A 25,250-nucleotide genomic window follows, 5' to 3' on the forward strand; every position below is an offset into this window, starting at 1 on the left:
TCTCTTCCCCGTCGCTTTTCTCGTATAATTCCTTTTCTTATTTTTCTTTCTTCATAGGGACTTTCCCTACTTGTTCTATTTGCTGTGCTCTCTCAGGCAAGTATAAATCTCGGATAAAGAAAGGTTATTGCTGAGCTGCCGTATATGTGAGCTGATAACTCTCTCCCCGTCACACACAAACCGTAAGCACTGATCATGAGATAAAGTGAAGGGAACTGAGTGCAGCGGCGAGCGAACGCGAGGGTCCGTTTATAGTTCACGACCGGACGCCAGTGAAGGATAGGATACCTAAGGACGCGGCTGAAAGATTTTCAGAACGTTTTCACCTTCGGAGGAAGAGGAGGAGGAGGAGGAAGAAGAGAAAGAGGAGGACATGTGCTGGTGTGTGGGCTAGGGCACGTACTCGATTGGTGGTGGCTTCATCAGGGACAAATTGATGACATGTCAGACCCCGTGACCGCCCTGACCTCCAGAATTGTAGAGGGAAACAAAACACAAAAATAAATGGGAATGGAAGCCCTGGGTACGGCCACAACCGCTAGTTGGGAAGACTCGATGATGCTGATTGCGTTCTGTGTAAAAAAGAAAATAGTAATAATACAAAACATTCATGTTAACACAAATTCAAACAAAGTTCAAATTTTTCTGGTAGTAATTTTCACTCTTCTTGGGTACACAAGGAGAAGGAATTCTACGCCTATATTTCCTGCTCACCGTTCTAGAAAACAACTGGTGAGGAGTAGCGACAACGAGAGTGTCGTATATAAAATTCCATGTATCGGATGTCAACGCACATAGTATGAGGATACTGGAAAAGGGTTGACGAAGAGAACAGTAGAACACAAGGCCGACTTGATAAGTTCCAGAACGCCCATTGTGTTCCTGATGCCTGTGGTTGAATGTAGGACACAGAACCAGTTTAGATGAAGGAATGATATGAGACGAAGGGCTGTTCCGAGAACGATAAGTCGGGGGTGTCCAGCTAGTTGACTGACGTCTGCTTGTATATATGGAGCTGCATCTCCCTTGGCCATGTATTTTCCGCACAGAGAAGGAGTTTTATATTGATGGAGCCCCATATCTTAAACTTTGTCCATTATCTTGCAACTTTTTCAAAACTTCTGCATAGTGTCCGCATTTATACTATCATTATTCAGCTTATTCCATTTCTTCACAAGTCATATCATAAAGGCAGTTTATGTTATGTTCTCTAGTTGTTCTATCCCTCCATCTTTCGAGTTCGTCAAATTGGTTCAAGAACTTTAAGGTTGTGACTAGGTCGCCCCTTCCTTACTCTTCAGTCCTCCACAGTGATGGTGGAGGTGCGACGGTCATAAAAATTTCCCCTGCCACACACACACACACACACACACACGTAGCGAGCCAGAGCACACAAGGCCAGGTGGGGAAAGGGGCTGGGTTAGGGGGCGTTTGGCCCTAGAGTCCTGTTGATTCCGGGTGATAAGGCCGGATTACCAGGCGTATTACTGGGATTACCGGATTACCTAGTGTATTACTGGGATTACTGGGTATCCCACGGCCCTTCATTATGGCCATCCCATTGTCAAGTCCTCCTCCTCCTCCACACCGCATCTCCCTCTTTAACAACGTTTAAAGAGTCTGATGACGCGGTCCATAGGAAACTCAACGGCCCATTGGAGTCAGAGCGGTTTAAAGGATACCTCGCGGGCTTTAGGAAGTCCACAGACCCGTAGGAGCTAAAGTTGTTTGTAGGAGGTCCAGCGGTCCTTAAAAGGCTCCCATGTTCCCTGGTGGTAGGCGACAATGCCTAGAGCCAACAACCCAAAGTTCTGTAACTCTGGAACCCTGGAGTCGACAGTGGTGTGATGCGTCTCGTGGTATAGTTGACACTTTAGTTGGATAATCTCTGGGTTGCCTTAGGTCAATGCTTTATCTGCGCTACTCCTGTCCAGTAGCTGCCTGTTTGCGGGAGATTATCCTTAAGTTGGACGTTTTTCCGGATTAACTCCAGCCCTCATGAAACGTTCCTTCTTTAGCTTAGACTCCCTGCGACTCCGGGCGGAGTTGCTTATAGCCTCCTGAAGACTTTGGGTACAGCTGAGTTTGAGTAGTCGAGGTTCGAGTACTCTCCATCTTGCTTTGTCTCCATTTTACTATCCTTTCCTTACTGTAAATCTCATGCGAATATTCATATGGTGTAGGGGAGGAAAGCTGCTACAAGCAGTGAGAGTAAGGCGTATGTGCCAGTAGGAAGAGAGGAACTAGTGAAGGTGAGTTTGCAGCGGTGTCACCTTGGCTGTTTAATCCGTTTACGGATGGGGTGATGAAGGAGATGAATGCAAAGGTCTTGAAAAGAGGAGCAGGTATGCAGCCTGTTAGATATGTTTGATGATATAGTAGTACAGTCTGTAAGAATGCGAGGCGTGGGCCTTAGGAAGAAAGGTAGAGGGCAGTATGTGATGTGAGGAGAGGAGGAGTGAGGAAAGGATGACTTGAGTGGGAACACGCCACCTGCTGGGGCTCACAAAGATGGATGTCACGTGTTGGAATGTAGGTCACTGTGTCTGACCTGGGAACATAGCACATCATCGTCGTGATCTGGGGGTGTCCTGCCTCCTACCTGGACCTCCCTAGCCGCAGTGGAGTCCACAGTTGACACTTCTCTTGAGCAAGACTACAGGACCCTTGCGTACGATGGCCTGGCCTTCGACCGAACCCTAAAATGGTCCACTCAAATGCTCGACCATCATAACCCAAGGTCGCACCGTAGTGCTCGAGGTGTTAAGTAACAAACGACACCAAGTGAGCCCGCGATCTACACCATCCCTGTGCGTTTAAACCAAACAAATGATCGAGTAGTAATTGTAATAATGTGTTTCCTGCATTATTTTTGAATTTTATGTCTTCGATACCTCGGCATTAAGCCTCACACCCGGCTGATACATAGAGCCTCCTCATTATTACCTGACTGCATACGTAACTTACACGAGTTGGGGGGGAAAGAAATGTAGTGGGGGGGGGGGGGGGGGATGAGACCTAAAAATAACCCCTCCTATCCATGTTAGTGCTGTCAATTCTGACTCGGTACTTCAGCAACTTTCTGAGTGAGAATATCTCGTATTCCCGGTTTCGGCCTTAGTGGTGGTGAGTACGAGGTAAGAAGATGAGAGAGACAGAGGAGCAAAGAGGGTGAGAGCTGGGAGGGAGAAAAGGGGTAGTTAGCGTGTGGTGTGCAGGAGTAAGAAAGGAGAGGTCAGAGGAGGAGAAAAGGGAAGAGGAGGTTGGCCCTTACAGAGCAGCTATAGACCCGCCTTCATTATTGATTTACTATAGACCTCTCATAATGATAGAGCCTTTATTATAGAGCAGCTATGGACCTGCCTCACTATAGAACATCTATAAACCTGCCCTAATCACAGAGCAATTCTAGACCCTCTTTCAGTTGAGGCTAGAAGGAGAAGGGAGTATAGCACAAACTTTTAAAGTTCCTCCTCCCTAAACTCGCTTATGTTGAAAGCGAAATAGAACGCTCACCTCAGGAACCCATTACGCACCTAAGGCAAAAGAAGAGACGTGAAAGATATGAGAAACACTCCTTTTAAACAGCAAGAGTTACTGGATAAATGGAAGACGCTAAGTGGGAGGGAAAGTAAACACAGTAACCGCTGAAACATCTAGAGACTCGCACGAGGGAAATGAAAGGTCCTTCAGAGGAGGAGAACCGGGAGAGGTAGACTTGTACTCTTGTGAATACAGAAAGGTATACAAGCACAGGCGCCTGCTTATATAGAAGACATAAACCACGAAGAAAAGAGTTACACACACGCACACACACACACACACACACACACACACACACACACACACACACACACACACACACACACACACACACACCCCGTCTCCTCGAGCCTGATGCGACCCTGCCATCCTAGGCCGCTGGGTATAATATTGGCCCCATACAAGGGGTTACTTTACTTACTCTTTTGGGCTTGCACTCTGGTGTCCAGCGCATCTCTCTCGCTGATGATGACAAGTTTTGGATGTCCTGCCTATATGACCCGTGAAGACCTCGAGGTCGGGAACCTATCGGTGCCCAGAAGCTCCCAAGAACCTGTATTAGTACTTTATTTTGCCGACATAATCCTGGCCTTGTACCTGGCGATGATTGATATGAAGAATGACGTACCAGATGATCCCTCTTGCTGTTTGCACTGTTCCAGACGACCCACTTCCCCTCCCTTATTCCCCGAGAGATAGTCTGGCTTTGTTTACATGGTTTCAGGTCCCCCTAGCGACAGTCTGTGGTACTGTTCCAGGCCCCCAGGTGATAATTTCTGGCACTGTTTGCACAGTTTCTGGCCCCATGTAACAGTCTTTTCGTACCGATTTCACTGATCCAGGCTCCAAGTGACAGTCCCTGGTTCTCTTTGCACTGTTCTGGGCCCTAAGTGACAGCCTCTGGCACTTGTTGGCACTGTTCCGTAGTTTCTCAAGAGCCACTTCCTGCCTTTCCCGCACCCTACCAGTGCTCCGGCACCGTGGGTGTGGAGATGATGAAAGTTGCCAGGTCTTCATGACAGCTGTTATCAACTTCACACCGAACACTGGACGAGTAAATTTCGTGAATCGCGTCGACGTTCCCTCCCCTTCCTCACCCCCAAGCCACCGACCAGCCCAACCACCCGACATTTTCCAAGTTTGATCAAAATTTCCTTCATTTTCTGGGTACGTAATTCTGCCACTTCTACCGCCGCCGAGATATCCAGAGAGAGAGAGAGAGAGAGAGAGAGAGAGAGAGAGAGAGAGAGAGAGAGAGAGAGAGAGAGAGAATGTCAGACAGGAAAGTTTAAGGCATATTACCGGCAGTGGAAGAGTGAGGTGGGAACAAGGCGGGTCTTATTTTCATGACTAAAACTTGGCAGATTTCTAACTCCGAACAAAATGTCATTTATTACAATACCCTCTTTTGTCACCACCGCATTTATTACAATACCCTGATTTATCACAACCACATCTATTGCAAGACTCGGGTTTATTATAAGACCTGGATATACTACCATGATCCAGATTGACTAGAAGACCCAGACTTTGATATCTGGGCCTTCCTTAGACTTTGACCGAACGATCCCTCCCCTTAGATTCTGACCTTTTGACCCCTTTTTTTTGATAATGATGACATCAGAGGTCGTCCTCAGCTAGAACTCCATCTCAACAAGCATGAAGACGTGAGACATCGGTCCTCAGAGCAGGCGAGCAACACAGGAAAGGGATTAGATAGTCTGAGAAACGATCACCCAGCAGAACTCCAGGATCTGAGCAGACAACAAAGGGTTCGCTGAGCAGGGATGGCTCTAAGTCGGTCGGAGTAAGTAGGTAGGATGGAGGGTGTCAAGTTGACAGGTGCGGCCGTGGGATAGCAACATGAGCCAACCGCACCCCTCCTTGGCTGGCCTTGACAGCTTGTCAGTCCCAATGGTTCTCCAGAGGACACAGCCAGCCAGCCACGATCTTTGCCTGCCGAAACATCGAATTATTTGATTTTGTATGAGACATATTTTCGTTGGAGCTCCGCTTTCTTTCGCAGTGTGTTCTTCTCTCTTCATTTTCCTCTCTTTTTTCTTCTCTTCATTTTCCTATCTTTTTCTTCTTCTTCTTTAGAGGAGGAGGAGGCATGTATATTGGCACTTCGAAAAACGGAGTTTGCACATTCTTGAAAACTTTTTGTGTTCTTAACACGGAAGATCTGCATAATTCTTACATTTTAGAACTATAGAAGCAAATCAAGCTCTCGTGCCTTATCACACTGTTGAACCTTATCACGCTTTAGGTCTACATCACACAGAATTATATCACCCTAAAGTCCTTGCAGGCGTGGAAAACTATATCACACTACAGAATTATATCTATATCTACAGAGGTATGTAGGGTACGCACACGAGAGGGATGTACGGAGCTTGCCCAGGGCACATACAGCAGGAGGTGGCACAGTGCCTGGCCTGTGGTACTAACAGGATGGGGTGGCTGCTTGAGTCAGTGGGCTGCCCAACCCTCACTGATCACTGAACTACACTGTACACTGGCCGACTGCCCTGCAGGTAATGCACGTTCCTCTCGTCCATAAGAGGTGTGGGAGAGGTTGGTTGGGTTGGGGAGGTTGTTCAGATGGCCTCTCGCAAGCCTCGGCATACAATGACCTCCAGAGATGGAGGGGGCAAATCCAAGGGCGCGTGAGGGAAGGAGTGGGTGTTAAGAGGGCTATTACCTCCCCCCCCCTCCCTTCCTTCCTCCCCAGCCACCTCTCCCCAAGGAAAAATTATGTCCAAACTTCGTAGCTGTTAGAGGTAAAAATTTCCCTAAGTTATTCCATGAGACGAATCTGAGACACCACTTTTGAATAGCCTTCGTATGGCTCTTGTTCCATTTCTTTTTCCACATTATCTGATCATCAGCCACCGGTTGGCATCTCTCTATCCCTTCTCTGTGACTTCTGTTGACTGGAATTTGTTTTGGTGTGCGCTCGACGATCAAGCTGAAGATCGGTTTTAGAAAGACCAGAGACAGATTATTATTGAGCACGACGCTCAATCTAGCACCCTCGCCTAGTGTAGCATCAACAGTCCACGTTGCTTTCACCGACATAACGTGTGTTGGGAGGGATGTAGACTGTAACAAGTGTCTCTGAGCCAGTTCAAGCAGAATAAAGCCACTGTAGCGAAGGATTCCCTCAGCGAAGAACCTCTCCAGCGAGGGACTTCCTCAGCGTAGCACTTCCTGACGAAGGAGCTCCTAGCGAAGGACATTCCAGTTAGGGACGTCCTCAAGTGAAAGACTTCCCAGTGACAGACCTTTCTTCCGCCAGGCCCTAAGCGGACGGGGCAGCCAGCCTGCCGTCCTACCATCCCCCCGGGGCGTCCTCCTCTCCTGCAGTGTCCACACACACACACACACACACACACACACACACACACACACACACACACACACGATAATCGACAATTTCCTCCGTAACGAAACCAATTAGCGAGGTAATTTAAGTATCTGCTCATCAGGTGACCTGGCCTTACCTTTATTAGTAGATGATTGTTAGGGCTCCATTATGATGATCTTCCCTCCATGTATGGCCACCTGATATATGGCCACATGACGTGGTGATACTTGGCCACATATGAACCTTGGTTACAGATGGCTGGGCCTCCTGACTCCACGGTAACACAAGGTCATTTAGAGTAACATCAACATGGCCACATCATGTAACGTTGATGCATGTGATGATCTTGGTGATACGTAACCACATGATAAGACATATAGCCACTCCATTCGGTACTAAATGGCCATATGATGTGGTACTACATGGCCACATGATGTGGTACTACATGGCCACATAATGTGGTACTACGTGGCCATATGATTTGGTAATACGTGGTATAATGACACTTGTTATTTCAATGATACATGGCCTCTTTCCTCAGTGTTAGGGAATGTCTGCCTGTGTAATTTAGTGCTTTAGATCTTATATGTATATAATTTACATATAAGATCTAAAGTGTTTGAGATTCTTGACCAAGAAGTTAAGAAGTGTATGTTATGATGGTACACTGCTATACTTCTACATGTATATGTATATAAACTGGAGCTGGGAAATCGTCTCCTATATGGTCGTATTTAATGTCAAAGAGGAGGCAAAGTGTGGATTTGACCTTGGTCTGCTTCTGACGCTACCTCGCTCATGCGGGAAATAGCGGACATATATGAGAAATTATTTATATCATTATCCTTCTCATTATTATTGCTATTATTATTGTATTATTATTAGTAGTAGTTGTAGTTGTTGTTGTTATTGTTTTTGTTGTTGTAGTAGTAGTAGTAGTTGTTGTTGCTGTTGTAGCAGTAGTAGTAGTTGTTGTTGTAGCAGTAGTAGTAGTAGTTGTAGTTGTTGTTGTTGTTGTAGCAGTAGTAGTAGTAGTTGTAGTAGCAGTAGTAGTAGTTGTTGTTGTTGTAGCAGTAGTAGTAGTAGTTGTAGTAGTTGTAGTAGTTGTTGTTGTAGCAGTAGTAGTTGTAGTTGTTGTTGTTGTTGTAGCAGTAGTAGTTGTAGTTGTTGTTGTTGTTGTAGCAGTAGTAGTAGTAGTTGTAGTAGTTGTAGTAGTTGTTGTTGTAGCAGTAGTAGTTGTAGTTGTTGTTGTTGTTGTAGCAGTAGTAGTAGTAGTTGTAGTTGTTGTTGTTGTTGTAGCAGTAGTAGTTGTAGTTGTTGTTGCTGTTGTAGCAGTAGTAGTTGTAGTTGTTGTTGTTGTTGTAGCAGTAGTAGTAGTAGTTGTAGTAGTTGTAGTAGTTGTTGTTGTAGCAGTAGTAGTTGTAGTTGTTGTTGTTGTTGTAGCAGTAGTAGTTGTAGTTGTTGTTGTTGTTGTAGCAGTAGTAGTTGTAGTTGTTGTTGTTGTTGTAGCAGTAGTAGTTGTAGTTGTTGTTGTTGTTGTAGTAGTAGTAGTTGTAGTTGTTGTTGTTGTTGTTGTAGCAGTAGTAGTTGTAGTAGTTGTAGTAGTTGTAGTAGTAGTAGTAGTTGTAGTTGTTGTTGTTGTTGTAGTAGTAGTAGTAGTAGTTGTAGTTGTAGTAGTTGTAGTAGTAGTTGTAGTAGTAGTAGTACTTACGTGAGGTTGTTCTGGTTGCAGGAGGGGCTGTGCACGCGGCACCAGTGCAATGGGTCACTCATGCTGCCGCGGAAGAGCGGGACGGAACCACGCTCCAAGGAGGAGGTCCTGAAGCTGGCCAAGGACTTCATAGACGAGTACTACCAGTCCATCAAGAGGTGAGTCTCTCTCTCTCTCTCTCTCTCTCTCTCTCTCTCTCTCTCTCTCTCTCTCTCTCTCTCTCTCTCTCTCTCTCTCTCTCTCTCTCTCTCATCTCCCTAGCACACACTTCTAGCTAGGTGGCGCTGATGATCATTTCTCCCGTGGTCCCTCTCATGAGATTTTGACCTAACGTGAACGCCCCCACCCCTAAGAGAGAGAGAGAGAGAGAGAGAGAGAGAGAGAGAGAGAGAGAGAGAGAGAGAGAGAGAGAGAGAGGTCACACGAGATAGATGTATAGGGAGTTATAAACTCACGTTTTGATATCAACACTGAAAAAGATATATGTAGTATCAGCTTTTACCAGTCTACATTTCACTGGTCCACCAAACAAAATCTGCATCCTCGCTACGCTCGTTTTCGACAATGTAACATGAAGTCTACGGTGGTTTGAACCCTGGTTTTACTTACAGAGCAACGACAGGGAATTCCTAACCCAACCCCATCATACGGCACAGCTCCTACGAAGTTTTAAGAGTGCAAGTGCCAAGTGCCACCAAAAGTTAAAAGTCCCTCCCTTTTTTTTAACCATTTCCTTTTTTTTCAGAAATGTGAATGTATAATGAATCTTATTCAGAATATTAAATAGAGAGGAGAGGCTACAACAGCGTCAGGGATATATATATATATATATATATATATATATATATATATATATATATATATATAATTCTCACGAAGTAATTACGAATGTGAACGTTTGTGTCGGGATGAGACTTATGAGTCTTTGTGAGCAAAGTCGTGTGTCAGACTTGTGAGTCCCTGTGGATAGTCGTGTATCAGACTTGTGAGTCTCTGTTAACAGCCTTGTGTCAGGCCTGTGAGTCCCTCTGAACAGTGATTTGGCCATAGGTGTAGGGGGAGAGACAGCGTCTTGCAGGAGGCTGGCGCCTTGTATATATGTATGACGAAGGACGCTTGAACGCGGGAGGTATAGCACTTGGTCATGTCTCTTCCTTACTCCCGTTGTCGCAGTGGTGGTAGTGATGGGACTTCCCCTTAATAATGATACTAGTCTGCCTGTCATTCATTTTGACCCAGTCAGGTTGGTCTGGAGCTTCCCTAAGCACCCCTAACAGTCCTCTCGACAGTGTTAGAGGGTAGTGTATGATCCCTTAGACCTGCTGACTAGTGGTGCTTAGACACACACACACACACACACACACACACACACACCCATGTTGGACTTGTAGCGGTGGCACCATATTTGCTTCATCGAGAAGTGGAGAAGGTAGAACCTGTGGGATTTCTTTGTTATATATATATATCCGGCTGATCGATTACGTCATGGTGGAGACTTCTGTCCGGGCCGTGCTGGGCCGCCCTTCTTGCCTGGCGGGTCACGAGGCTCTCCCAGACGCTGCAGGTCGGGGGAAGGGTTCAGAGGAGGGGGGAGGAGGTAGTGAGGATGTGTTCCAGGAATTGCTCCAGGACGGAATGAATACATGAGATCCTGACGTTTAATTTTGAGGCTGCATGATTACCTTTGAGATAAGAACGTCATGAAGCTGAGACTCACGTGAATGACCACAGCGTCTTGGCCTCCTCCTCCTCCTCGTCCTCCCTCCGAGTACTAGCGGATCAAGAATGACCTCATTACTGCAGGTAACTACAAGGGATTCTTAGACCATGACGGGAGGGAGGGTTGTGCTGCAGTCGCCAGAAGGTCGAGGGAAAGGTCCCTCTCACACTCTAAGCTGGGCCGCTGGAAGGCGCGGCACTTCAGGAGGAAGCAGAACTCCCCCTCCTGCTCTCGGCCACGTCTCACTCTCAGTGGATGTAAATCGCAGATCGAGATTCGATTTGTTACATTTTCGGGTGACGTAGTTATCTGTGTTCTATCTGTCGAGGATGTCAGGCGCTGTCGCCATCCGCCAACTCTTCTCCCTCACTGACTCGCACAACTCTTTTTGTATTTCGTTCATTCTATTTGGTTTTTTCTCCTCAATATCTTTCTTCTTCCTCCTTGTCTTCCCTTCCAAGTCCTCGCGCGCGCGCGCGCGCGCGTGTGTGTGTGTGTGTGTGTGTGTGTGTGTGTGAGTGCTTTTGACGACCGGTGCCAGAAAGACTTGAGGAGGAAGCTTGTGGGTGTCTGTGTCATGGGTTGAGTGTGTCCCGTGTTGGACTGCCGGTGTTACTGTACGAGGAGGGAATTCTACACTCGTGGATGTAGTAAGGGCGCCTCCTGGCAGTAAAGACACGCTACAGCAGGCAGCTGTGGAGGGTAGAGGGAGTGGGAGGGCGTTACAGACGCGCTAAAATCCACTGTCACTGTCCAGAGGACCACCTGTGTCTCATTCAAGCCAACCCGTAATTCCTAACCATCGAACCTTCACGTTCCTTCAAACGGCATGATTTACCACAGTGTTGGTGACAAAGTGCATTACGATGCTGCCGACCTCGCCTCCCGTGCAGTTTTAACGCAGGGAAGCTAAGCTGTCCTCCTCCGTGTGATTAGCGCCAAGCTGAGAGTGTGTGCCCGGAGTCCTGATCAGTCATTAGCCTCCTAACTAGGCTGGACCCCCAACACTCTCTGAGGGGAGGTGGCACGGGAGGGAGGGAGGGAGATGATACACATCAGTGTGTCCCCCATCCCATCAGGTGCGACCAATGACGGCGAGGAGACGTAGACCCTCTTTGTCTAACCCCTTCCCCATCCAAACCCATCTTCACTGCCCCATCTTCCACCCCCTTCCTTGCCCCACACATGTTCCATAATGCCCTTGGAATGAAAAATGCATTGCGCACGGCATAGTCCTTACGTTATATAGAGCTTCACGGCTTGTGTTGCTGCTGGGTGCACGTCGGACCTCGCCCACACAGCAGAGAAACACATCATGCAATACCCTAATACCAGAACTGAAAGGGGGAGAGAGGAGGGGTCACAATCCTTATCTGGTACCACGATGTCCATTTGTTTCGCCTTCATCCGTCAAGCACACTCAGTGGTTCTGGTATTTATATTACAGATTAAGATCTATTTCCCTCCTCCTAGCGAGCCTTCACAGCTCTGTTGAAATAACACGTAAGAAATTTTGTCGAATTGAGGTGCGTTGTGTAATCATGCTGACACTGGGCTGAGGGCCGCCAGACGACCTTTTGTGGTGGGTGGTGGATGGATGGTCGGTAGGGGCTCCTCAAACTGCTGGCGTCGTGGTCGTTCTTGATACTTAACGTTATCCTCCTGCCTAGCACATCTCCGTGCACGATTAATCGATCCTTTGTGTCCTAGGAATCTGTGGTCATCCCCGTGGTCCAGCCTCTCTGACATGACCAAGTAGGAGGGATCAGCTTCTCGGAATAGAGCCAGAAGGGCGACCCTGTCGCTTCACCGTACCAGGCAGATGCTAAATCTCAGGTCGTTTTCATAGACTAATCTTTGATCTAACGCAGAATCGCCTCGCTCTCACCTCATGGTTATACGTAGACACTAGGTGCTGAATGAGGTCAGACATTCCTCTCAACGAGCACTCACTTTCCAGGTCTCGTATCCTTGTAGTAGGACAGAGGGCAAGAGCCTCCCAACACCTGGGGTTTAGTCCTCGTAGGATTGTTATGGTTGAATGAGTCCTTCACAACTTCAGTCAGACCCCGTCATCCCATAACCCCAGTATGGGACCTGTCTTCCTTAACGATGTACTACTGAGGTAGATCGTAGTGTACACCAGTACTAGGACAAGGTCGGCTCATGCCTGATTCCATTGCTGATAGATACAGGACGATATAAGACCTGCTCGCAGTGCCCCTAGCCGTTCCTCTGGTCCTCTGATAAGCCTGAGATCACCTTCATTATCATTGTGGGATCCAGCGGTGTCGTAAGATCTTTCGTGGAGGGTCTCTTAGTCCACTGCCTCGTTAATCACCTCACTAACGACGGTGTCTGTCCAAACTGACGATTGAGGCTCTACCTGGACGCACAGTACAAGGCGGCCGAGTTGCTCATGATGTTAAGTCGGAGGTAGATGTCCTTTTATCCTTCCCTGCCAACAGATAAACAAAGAACGTGCGGACACCGAGCAGTGTGATGCGCCCCTCTAGTTGCAGTTTTCATTTTACTCCCACACCCATTTCTCATGTCTCGGATCGATAGGATGAGGCCCCTTGACGAACCAGGGTGAATGGAAGCGTGTACCATACATCTGGTACAGCCTCACGGCATCACCATCACAAGTCAGCAGCTTCCAACTGATGCCAAAGAATTCATTCATTTTTCAGGCTTCTAACGTAGCTATGACGCCTTCCACCTCAAAGAATGGGGCGGCTTGAGTGACTATTAAGTCTGCTGCCAAGACCTATGCACCGGAGAGAAGCAGCGCTTCCCCTGCAGAAGCAATCGCGTGCGACGAAGGATATTCAGCTCGTCGAATTCCCTTTGCTTCATATTTTCTGACTCGGTATGATCAGCACATGTATGGGTAGAGGCAGCCCGAGCCACCTACCTAAGACGCAGCAGGGGGTCATTAAGAAGGTGAGGGGTTGTTTACAACTAAATGGCTCTCCAGATCTCCAGTGATTCCAGTTGAATTACCTCTTCTTGTCAGCTGTCAAGTGGACGCTTCTGGTCGAGAAGATCCTGATTATGGGGAGTCCTACTTTGACAGTCGTCTTCGCTGTGTTGTTTTCCCTGGTGCCTCCCCTGAGACTATGGGTGATCTACCCCAGGTTGGCTTCGAGTGTCTCATGATCGAAGGGATTCAACAGCAGATTAGGCCTTTGAGTTGAATCCCATCAGCGGCGCCGACTGTGTATATTCCTGACAAAAAAGGTACCTCCTCCCCAAGTCCCCCTAAGGCTTAAGGTTCAGAAACTTACAGGAACACTTTAGGAATATCCCCCTTACCCCAGCGTGCTGCCTGAAGGAGGAGCAAGACCCGTTACAGAGAGGAATTCGCTTGACATCCATAGACGAAAGATTAGTTTTCTGTGATACGCTACACCTGGGGTACTGACGTTCCACTGGTGTAGATTCTGCAGCTGGTATGGAGATTCAGCGATGCTTATATCCCAGAGACTGAGCCACTGTCTCTCCTGCAGGATAGTGAGACCCCATTACCGCCCCTGCTGCAGGATAGCGAGGCCCCACTACCACCCCTGCTGCAGGATAGCGAGGCCCCACTACCACCCCTGCTGCAGGATAGCGAGGCCCCACTACCACCCCTGCTGCAGGATAGCGAGGCCCCACTACTGCCTGTGCTGTCGGATAGTGAGGATAGGAACGACCATTGTGACACTCTCCTCCAGACGACAAGAATGACTTTACAGCCTCGTGTTTGCGTCATGTTCTCTTGCCTTGGAATCCAGGAATTCTCCGTGCTATTCCCGATCTTTACTTTCTCATGAAAAGTTCCAAGATTTCGTGAGGGGCAAACACATCGATCCTCGCGTGAGAGCCAGGGGGGCACTGAGCTGCCCCAGTGTTGACAGTGTGTGTGTTGCTAGCGTTAAAAGGGACTTGGTTTACTTTATTCTCCCTATAATGGGATTGGTTTACCTTATCTGCCTATAGAGGGCTGGTTTACTTTGTTCTACCTATAAAAGGAGCTAGTTTAATTTACTATCAAGGGGTCAAGTTTACCTTACTTTGTCTACAATACGAACGAGTCGTATTTGGGATTAATACACACAAATCATATACCCTGTTACCAGCTGTATTATGGCCACGCCACAGGGCCCCACACACCACATGGAGGTAATCCATCCATTCATGGGCTGTTTTTCAGCTATGATACAACATAGTGGAATGGTAATTGAATAGCGGCTTCCCTGCCCAGTTAGTGGATTCCGCGCTCAACTAGGTTTTAAAATCTCTGGCTTCTTCGCGAATTAAAAACAGGAACCATTCAACATGCCGGTAAAAATATCAATGTAAAATCCTCGTGTTGAATTGTAGATATGTATCAAAGTGAAAAAAAAAAACGTAGAACCAAATATTCAGCGAAGCTGTAAACACAGAATGATTCCATGAATGTCTTTAAAAAAAGAAACGCGTCATGTCTGTCGACTGCTGGGGCGAACTCTCTCCGCGCGCTGCAGCCAGCCACCACCACCGACGGCCTCGCTCAAGCTCCCATGACGTGAGGAACCTTCCCTTGATCTGTTAATTTGGTTTAGTGCTGCTTTGTGTCGCTTGCATTCACCCCCCCCCTGTCTTGTCTTGAAGGCACCGTTACATGCAGAGACGTTCACTCCTGGAACTCGACAGCCTCTGACAAATACGTTTTCTTGGTTTCTTGTTTTGTTTTTTTTGTTTTATTTACAAGACATTGTAAAAAAGAAATGGTCTTGAAAGTTTTGTCATGAACTGTCTTTAACGGCCCGTGTCATGCAGGACACCACAGCTGACCCGGTGACCCCAGTCTCCCGCTGCCCTCAGCTGACTGGAGGTCATAGGCTAGCCTGGAGGTCACAAGCTAGCCAGGAGGTCACAGGCTAGCCTGGAGGTCACAGGCTAGCCTGGAGGTCGCAAGCTAGCCAGGAGGTCACAAGCTAGCCAGGAGGTCGCAAGCTAGCCGGGAGGAGCACGGAAGCTATGTCTCTGTCTGGTCTATTATATACAATGAGGCACTTTGTACCATCACCCATCAACCTGTTTCATATGATGTCTTTATATTCAAACAGAAAGATCGACCTCTGTTGACGTGAGTAACGGTATCAGCGGGTTCCGTTGCCGTTTGCCACGGTACCACTAACCTCTACACCCGTTAGCAAGAATATCATTAACCTCTATTACCGTTAGCAACGGTATCAATAACCTCTTCTGCCGTTAGCAACGGTATCAATAACCTCTATTACCGTTAGCAACGGCATCGACTGTTCTACCTTGATCGTTATCAACGCCACTTCCTTAAATCTCGCACAGCAGAAAGAAATATATCCGTACATTTTGTTTCCCATTTTCTAACTTGGTTTCTTCCGTGTTGGATCTTAACCACGACGCGAGGGGTCAGGATCTGCCAGCCATCTCGGGGATCTCTTGGTATTCTCAGCCTAGACTCTGCCTACGGCTGCCGCTTCCTTTTATCCCTCCCATGAATCTAAGATCAAAGGTGGACTGTGTTAGTGAGGGATAGTAGGGGTGGCTGGTGAGGTACTGGGTGTTGTGTAGTGTGTGGGTTACTGGGGTGGCTGGTGAGGTAGTGGTGTTGTGTAGTGTGGGTTACTGGGGAGGATGGTGAGGTACTGGGTGTTGTGTAGTGTGTGGGTTACTGGGGAGGAGGGTGAGGTACTGGGTGTTGTGTAGTGTGTGGGTTACTGGGGAGGAGGGTGAGGTACTGGGTGTTGTGTAGTGTGTGGGTTACTGGGGAGGAGGGTGAGGTACTGGGTGTTGTGTAGTGTGGGTTACTGGGGAGGAGGGTGAGGTACTGGATGTTGTGTAGTGTGTGGGTTACTGGGGAGGAGGGTGAGGTAGTGGGTGTTGTGTAGTGTGGGTTACTGGGGAGGAGGGTGAGGTACTGGGTGTTGTGTAGTGTGGGTTACTGGAGGGATTTGGTTGGGGGTAGTGGATGATGCTGTGTCGTGTTCTCTTAGGCTCCGGTCATGGATATATGTCCTCGTCAAAGCCAGGTCTTCAATGAAGCATTGAAATAAAAATGTAAGGTGTTAAAAAGACAGGAAAATAAAGAGAAATTTACTCTAGACTAAGAATTATGGAGGAAAAGGAAAATCTGTCCTCAAGAAACAAAAAAATAAAATGAAGCGAGATTTCAGCTGTTAAGAATCTTGAGGAAATATAGAGCATCCATGAGCATCACCACGGGAAGGGGAGGCGGTATTGTTCATAAGAAAAAATCAAACGAGAAATTTTTTCCCCCCGTCTGGTCAGCGCTGTTCATGTGCCAGTATTAGCATTTAGAGAGAGCAGCCCGAGGGAGGGAGAGGGAATGCGGTGCAGAGAAGAGACATTTACAAGATTAAGGTCGGATGAACCAGTCAGGGGCGAAATTGTGTAGCTATATTAAAGTTTTGGGAGGAGAAGAAAAAAGAAGGAGGACCCAGCGTTGGGAGAGTGCTTGTGACCGTCTAGGATGTGGTTTAAGATGGTTGTCGAGTCGCTCTCCAGCATCAAGACTGGAAAACATGAGGGGGGGGGGGGAGTTATTCAATCGCTCACCTCCTACTCTCGTCCCCGCGCCATCTGTGTGGGAGGACTTCAGTCACTGCCTGTCGTGTGTACCATTTGTGTGGGAGGCCATCTGTGTGGGAGGACTTCAGTCACTGCCTGTCGTGTGTACCATTTGTGTGGGAGGCCATCTGTGTGGGAGGACTTCAGTCACTGCCTGTCGTGTGTACCATTTGTGTGGGAGGACTTTAATCACTGCCTGTCGTGTGTACCATCTGTGTGGGAGGCCATCTGTGTGGGAGGACTTCAGTCAGTGCCTGTCCAGTGTACCATCTGTGTGGGAAGACTTCAGTCATTCTTTGCGGTGTGGACCATCTGTGTGGGAGGACTTCAGTCATTCCCTGTGGTGTGGACCATCTATGTAGGGAGGACTTCAATTATTCCTTGTGGTTGTCCATGAAATCTCCTAAGTAGAGGACTTAAGCTTGGGGATGCAAAGCAGGGATTTAGGCAAGTCGAAGAAAGTCGTAAACTCTGCAGAGAGAGAGAGAGAGAGAGAGAGATAGAGAGAGCGCGCGCGCGAGAGAGAGAGAGAGAGAGAGAGAGAGAGAGAGAGAGAGAGAGAGAGAGAGAGAGAGAGAACGTGTTGGTGCTCGTCTCTCCTTCAGCGGGAGCCCTTGGCCTTATCGTTATCCTTTCTCTCTTACTAGCTTCTCCAGGTGTTTCGTCATCCATAGGGCTGCCATCCTTGCTCCCAGAACTCGTCTTTGCATGAAGGGCGGCGACCTCCCTCCCCACGCAAATCGCCAGCGAGGCGTTGGGGTTGAGACCTTGGAAGAAAGACGAACTCAATCAAGATTGCGGGCCGACTGCAAGGTCAAAAACTTGCCGACAGGTTCAACTGAAGGATCATATGCATGTCAATCAAACTTCTGATGAAGATGTTGATGAGGGTGTGTCATGGCCTCCATGAAGGCGTCCTTGATCATCAGTCACCTCCATATTTACACACACACACACACACACACACACACACACACACACACACACACACACACACACAAACAAACGTACGTGTGTGTGTGTGTGTGTGTGTGTGTGTGTGTGTGTGTGTGTGTGTGTGTGTGTGTGTCCCATATTCATTCCTACTGTAAGGGCAAAAAGAAATGTTATTTTTGAGTCTACTGGTAATGCTCATGAACCGTTAATACTGAGGGTAAAGACGAGAGTGGTAACATAACGTGGGCATCACCATGACCTCGGTGGGGCATCGTAACTTGGCCTCCAGCCAGGGAGGGAGGGAGGTAATCTTAGCGTCCTCCTGCTGGAGGGTTCTCCGCTCCCTCACACCGAGGAGAAAGTAGCTCCTCAGAGCCTCAACCTCTTTTCCTATGGTGCGATTGATACAGTGGTAGAGGGATCAAGTTTGTTTCAGTGGTAGATGTTGGTAGGTAGATTTCCACTGGCTTCATTTATGGCAAATGGTCATTTCCCTGACCTCCTGCCACCACGGTCGATCATCACCAGGTCCCCCACAGGGTAGGTTAGGGCTTCCCTCCCTGCCCTCCTGTCGTCTGTCCCCTCACTGGGCTCCGCCACAGTGCCCCAGTATCCACCACCACCACCACCACCCCACACTCCCCCTCTCGGACCTTATCCCACGCAGGCATTACATCCTCCTTTATGTTCAATAAATCGTCAAAAACCCTCCCTCAGTATTTCAGAATTTCTCCTCAATATTTTCTCGATATTGTTCCACGCTCCGACACCTCTTACTCCCGTCGCAAAATTTACGCTCCCATCATCATCATCTCTCGTGACTACGTCTCCTCCACCTGAGACGGTGCTGGACCCATGTTTACACCTCTACCTTAGGTAACCAGTAGCTAAGCTGTTCTTCCTTCAGGTTCCATCTTTGTATGACCTTCGTACTCTCCTCCCCCTACCCGTCGCAAGGGAAACCAACCAGTGGAAACAAACAATTAAAAAAAAAATCACCATTTTCGCCCAACTTTACTCCTGTTTCACGGACTCCATAGATTATGCTGTACATAAAAGAGAAGCCGCAACGCCACTGAACTTCTCTGGGGACACATCTATAAACACCCTCGCAGAAATGGTGTATTCATGCGCCAGTGGAGGGACTCGAGTGTTGAGGGCGGGTTGTAAGGCTCCCCCCCTAAAACATCCCTCTGTAGTCGACCCTTCTGACGGATATCATTACCGTTTTATTGTAAGTGGAGGACGCCACAGTCAGGTGAGTGGAGGCCCTACAAGTCAGATGGTTGCCTTCAGCTGCCTGGGGGACCCAAGCCGTGAGTTCGATAGTCTTCTTCCGTAATTAAGGCACTTGGGCTGCGGGTTAACGATCCGGCTCGTGAGATCTAGCCGGGTTTTGGTTAGCTTATGCACCCTATCCTGCCCCCATACACCCTCTCCTGTCACCTATACACCCTTTCCTGTCCCCTATACACCCTCTCCTGTCCCCCATACACCCTCTTCTGTCCCCCATACACCCTCTCCTGTCCCCCATACACCCTCTCTTGTCCCCCATACACCCTCTCCTGTCCCCCACACACCCTCTCCTGTCCCCCATGCACCCTCTCCTGTCCCCCATACACTCTCTCCTGTCCCCCATACACCCTCTTCTGTCCCCCATACACCCTCTCCTGTCCCCCATACACCCTCTCCTGTCCCCCATACACCCTCTCCTGTCCCCCATACACCCTCTCCTGTCCCCCACACACCCTCTCCTGTCCCCCATGCACCCTCTCCTGTTCCCCCATACACTCTCTCCAGCCCCCCACACCCTCCCCTGCTCCTATACAACCTCACATGTCCTCATACACCCTCCTCCACCCCCGGAACACCCCATCTTCTCCCTATACATCATTCCCTTCTCCCATACAACCAGCCTTTCCCCCAAATACATCCATCGTTAACCCCATTCACCCACACTTCACCTACCCTCGCTGTGCAATTGGATTGTAGGCTGTTGTAGCCAGATTACATTTCGGATTTTCGCGTTTGATGTTGATTAAGTCTGTCTGAGACTCGGGGTTAAAGTTTCTCTCACCTCGAGGCACTAGCGGAGGCGCAGGGCTACTGAGGGAGAGGTAAATGGGTTCGTGAGAGCTTGCCTGTGGCGCTCGTCAGCCAGCTGTACTGCCTGACGAGAGGATGAATGAATTTATCCATTCCTTTTTGATGGTCTCCATATCCGCGCCTGAATCATCATCCGACATCAGAAGGAATTTGGTAAGAATTAATTCTTCACAAGCTCCCAAAAGGCCTTCTCTCTCTCTCTCTCTCTCTCTCTCTCTCTCTCTCTCTCTCTCTCTCTCTCTCTCTCTCTCTCTCTCTCTCTCTCTCTCTCTCTCTCTCTCTCTCTCTCAAAACACCTGACCCACTGCCAGCAGTCCCAGACGGCGCACGTCGGAGCCAGGACCCTCACCCCTGGGACTGGCCATGGGAACTCTCATCTACAACCACTAAATGAGCAGAGAATCGTCGTGTGGTGAAAAGTAACAGACCAAACAAGAAGAAAACACATACTCGTAGTGTATCAAAAACTTCACAGCAAAATCGTCATGAAAATATGGAAACTCATTATACAAATGAGGAAACTTGGAAGCTAAAATTTGTCACGAAGGAAATTAAAGTCTTCGCCAACATAAACAAATTGTCAGTCGCTCTGAAAATGTTTTGACATGTGAATTGATGCATGGAATGGTGGTGTAGCCTGTTCTTGCTGCTGGCGCTGGCTCTCTTCTAATTATATATATATATATATATATATATATATATATATATATATATATATATATATATATATATATATATATATATATATATATAATCGATGACGTGGTGTTTTCCCAGACAACTTTCGCCTGGACTCTTACTTTGTGAAATTACTCTCACACAGCACCGCCTAAAGATCGGTGATGTCCTTCGGTCAATCCAGTAATTTTGAGTCGTCGAACCGAGCCACACTCAAGGTCATGGAATCGTCGTGAGGCAGCTGAACCAACAGTTCTCCCTGTCTAGTACGACAATCGTGCGTGAATATCCCTTGTGTCAAAGACGAGACATAGAAGTGAATCAAGGTTTGTGTGTGTGTGTGTGTGTGTGTGTGTGTGTGTGTGTGTGTGAGGTATTGGCTCTCTGACCCAGAATTCCTCCGCTGGTCTACATGGAGGAGGAGGAGGAGAGTGAAGGTGGTGCCCTTCGGCTGACTGCAGCGATGTGGCTATCTCGGCCACCACACCACATTACCTTGCACTCACGGTCTGAGTTTATGGGGCCATTAGGTTGCTGGCGGAGAGCACTCTGTTCATAGTGAGGATGGTGACCCAGCATACTGATGTTATCCACACCGTACAAGGCCTCCTCTTCCCCGCCCCACCCACCCACGAGAGACGAGAACAGCACAAACAAACGCCCCTTCACATCACAGATCCCCTCCCTCCTGCCGCCTCTACACCCACACCCACCTCTAACTTTCATGATCGTTATGCTGTAAAATTTTAGTCAAACTGATCATCAGGAAAATTTTTAAAAGGCTGTAAAAAGAGTCTTTCTTTTTCTTTTTTACGAGTAATAAAAGAGCACGTTCAGTGCCGAGGGGGAACAGGTGTGTGTGTGTGTGTGTGACGTGATATCTTTCTTTGTTAGTGCCATGTTATACTCCCTGCTGGGGGTTAACGCATGGGACTGCCACCACACACGCCCACCGCACACCCACACACACACACATATACATGCTAGGCGGCAGTGCGTCGCCTGATGGATGATACAGGTGTGTGCACTGTGGCTGGGAAAATGGCAGGTTAAGGCCGACTTTAGAATATCCTGCCTTGCGGGTTTTGTTGCATTCATGGTTCACGTGTCATTACCACGCAGACCGGCCCCACCTGTGGTAGCTGCTCTTGCCCGGGAACCCACAGCCTCCTCCTCAATCTCCTCCTCCTCTCCCCCGCCCAAGCACTCGCTTCACAGGATGACGGAATTTAAGAGAAAACTAGTACCTCCCCCTCTACTAAGTCATGAGATTATTAGGTGAGAGTTTAGTGTGAGTGGATCAGGTGCTTAATGCGTTTGACTAAGGTGATGGTCTGGTTGTGTGTTGCAGGTACAACAGCGAGCAGCACCGACAGCGGTGGGAGCAAGTAACGCGGGAGGTGGCCGACCGGGGCACCTACGACCTCACGCAGACAGAACTCGTGTACGGAGCCAAGCTGGCCTGGAGGAACGCCCCCAGATGTATAGGTCGCATCCAATGGTCCAAACTACAGGTGAGCAACTCCCCAGCTCTCTCTCTCTCTCTCTCTCTCTCTCTCTCTCTCTCTCTCTCTCTCTCTCTCGCTAACTGTATGTTCCAGCATGCCCACCTTTACACACTTACATTGGCAGACTGCACCTTCTCGCCTCATTGACCAATAGATACCCTTCGCTTACGTTCGTAGATAACAGCATTGCTGCTGCATGAGCACTATACAGCTACAGCAGCACAGTACCAACTGTACCAACTGAACTGCTGTTCCTTTTCTTTGCCTTTCAACACTACCTTCCTCAGTCGTATAACCGTACAAGTGTTCTCCCTCCAGCCGATGACTCTCCACAAGTGGCCGTCCCACAAGGAACCAGCATGAATCGTATTCCCTCCCCATGACCAACACCTCCCTCTGACATTATTCTAAGGCCCTCCGCATCCGCCTGTCATCCACGAAGCAGATACAACTAAAGAGGATTTGATTCAGTTCCTACAGTAGTGGGTCTGGCACGGCCGATCCTCCCACAATTACCTCGACCCATGAATATAATAAGATCCGTAACTTGATAGCTGGCGATAAGACTTCGTGGGGAGGAGCTTGGAGGGTATAGAGACGTGGTCAGGGACAATGTTCGCTGCTGGAAACAAGAAGAGACACAACATTAACTTCTTCCGAGTCCTGTAGCTAATTGATCCTGAATAAGAAATAGACCTCGGAGGTTTCCAAGAATGTTTTTGAAGAAGTACTTGCTCACAGCAAACTTTTATTATTATTATCATTATTGTTATTATTATTATTATTATTATTATTACTATTATTATTGTTATCATTATTATTATTGTCTTTGCTTATATGACCAAGCATTTTTGTCTTTTTTTTCCATGCTTCTGTCTTTTAGCGTTCATATGTGCACTTGTATATATTTGTATATATATATATGTCTGCCTTTGTCATTGTATGTGTTTGTATGTGCTCTTTTCTGTCTGTGCTTAGTGACTGTCTGTTCATTTCCCACGTATTCTTAAGTCATTTCTACATTATGTCGTACATGCCCAACCAATAACTACTGTATTTTGAGATTCGTTACTGTATATCTTCTCACACCCACGGGGTAATTAATACCTTGCACCAACAGGCTATATACTAGTGACCCTAATATTTTTCCCAGCAGACTTTAGGAGACTTACTATCCCTCCATCATGTACTTATTTCTATTACTTCAATATAAGAACTTAAATCTAGTGATCATTTACCCATAATTACCCACAACAACTTTATTTCTCTTTTACCTACAAGAGGAAGATTCTCATTACTCTCTCTTGCATCACACTCGCTCACAATCCCACGACATAACGTGTTCAGGGCGTCCTAGTGAGACTCATCCCTTCCCCTCCTCCTCCTCCTCCTCCCTTGTAGTCCTCGCCCAAGGGTTCTGTGGTGAGGTGGCAGCTGACCTTGTCCACGACCTTCTCCCCCTTGGCAGGTGTTCGACGCGAGGTACGTGACCACGGCCAGCGGCATGTTCGAGGCCCTGTGCAACCACATCAAGTACGGCACAAACAAAGGCAACCTCAGGTACGTGACTCTCTCTCTCTCTCTCTCTCTCTCTCTCTCTCTCTCTCTATCTATCTATCTATCTATCTATCTATCTATCTATCTATCTATCTTTGATAGATAAGTATCTGTTGTCCTTTTGGAAATCATGGTAACATAGGTACTCCCAGCGCGGACCACAGGTGAGCAAGACGGGAGGAATCCCTCGCCGGCCAGGAGTGACACAAGTCATTTTTCAAGAGAATTTCATCTTTTTGTGGAGAAAAAGAAAAATGTTCCTCCCTCTCACTGCTGCCTGGGATCAGGACTCGAGAGTTTGGTCTGTTAATGTCACCATGGCCGCGTGTTTAGCTGCTGTATGTTCGGTGATCTGTGAGAATGACTTTAGGAAACAAACTCTAGTCTTCAAACGTTGATGGAAGTTTGGTCTTCATGTGCCACTGGAGGGGTCAGCATCCCCTGTTGGTGTGTGGGTGTGTGTGTGGGTGGATGTCACGCTACGTGTGGGGGGACTAAGTTTACCTACGTCGGTCGTAGAAAGTTTTATGGTAACATCTCTACGTCGGTGGAGGCAGTTGCGACCAGTTCTCTGCCAACAGCCGTCGTAGATTTTTGGTTTCTGTAGCCTACCTGGTGAAGCAGCAGCACCAGCAGGAGACTCCAGCCTCAGTAGACTACCTAGTAAGGCAGCACTAGCCTAGGGCTCGGCTTCAGTAACCCCCGCGCTAGAGCAGCAGCCTCCCGTGCAGTGATGTAATCATCGTGCGGGAAGCCACGTCTTGGTAAGCATACGGCAGACGAGTGCTGGCAGTACGCGAGGGGAGGAGACGGGTGTCTGGCCCGGGGCTGTGGACTCAAGTCAGACAGGTGCTGGTTTTATATGACCGGGAGACGACCTATAATGACCCGGGCTGATAGGTTTCCCTCACGCTACAATACCTGACTCTCCTCCTTGGAGCTAGGGGGGGGTCGGTGTGTCTCGTTAGCCAGGCAGCGTGGACTGTCTGTGTTCGTGTGGGGTGGCTGGCGCAGAGTAACGCGCGTCTTATTGCACACCTGGGTTACTGTGTGTGTGTTGCCGGCCAGAAAGACATTCGTCTAGAAAATTAAAGCCGTCTAGTTAGACTCACTAGTTCTGCAGCAACATCGTTTGAGTGATCGGTGCACGATACTGTCACTGTTAATCGACAGAATTATCTTTAGTGAAAGAGAAGACTCAAGGCGCGCTTAAGAAGAGGAGTGGAGGCAGGTCCGCTTACCCTTGAGATGTGTGAGGACGCGGGAGGAGCCGCCCATCACGCAATCTAGTCAAACTCTCCTGACCCATTAGTGGTGGTGATGGTCGGGGGGGGACAAGCCATGATCACGTTTCCAATCCCGCTATCGACTGTGATGGTAGCCAGGCTTTACCTCCCTCCCTCCTCCTCATCCTCGGCTTCTCCTCATCTCCGTCTCCCCACCACGTCAACCTTCACCTGTGTTTGGCTGTCTTCACTTATCCTCGTTTATGGATATCTCGTCTCCTTTCGTCTGTATCGT

General features: G+C 48.2%; 1 protein-coding gene across 1 annotated transcript in view; it reads left to right on the forward strand.

Annotated features, from left to right (window-relative positions):
• Positions 1 to 25,250, forward strand: part of LOC139760859 (nitric oxide synthase-like protein) — a 112,010-nt gene that overhangs the window by 54,610 nt on the left and 32,150 nt on the right. Inside the window, 3 exon segments of the mRNA XM_071684572.1 lie at positions 8,646 to 8,782; positions 22,016 to 22,178; positions 23,641 to 23,732. Coding sequence (XP_071540673.1) covers positions 8,646 to 8,782; positions 22,016 to 22,178; positions 23,641 to 23,732 — 392 coding nt within the window.

This window comes from Panulirus ornatus, chromosome 38 (genome assembly GCF_036320965.1).
Source record: "Panulirus ornatus isolate Po-2019 chromosome 38, ASM3632096v1, whole genome shotgun sequence".
NCBI lineage: Eukaryota > Metazoa > Arthropoda > Malacostraca > Decapoda > Palinuridae > Panulirus > Panulirus ornatus.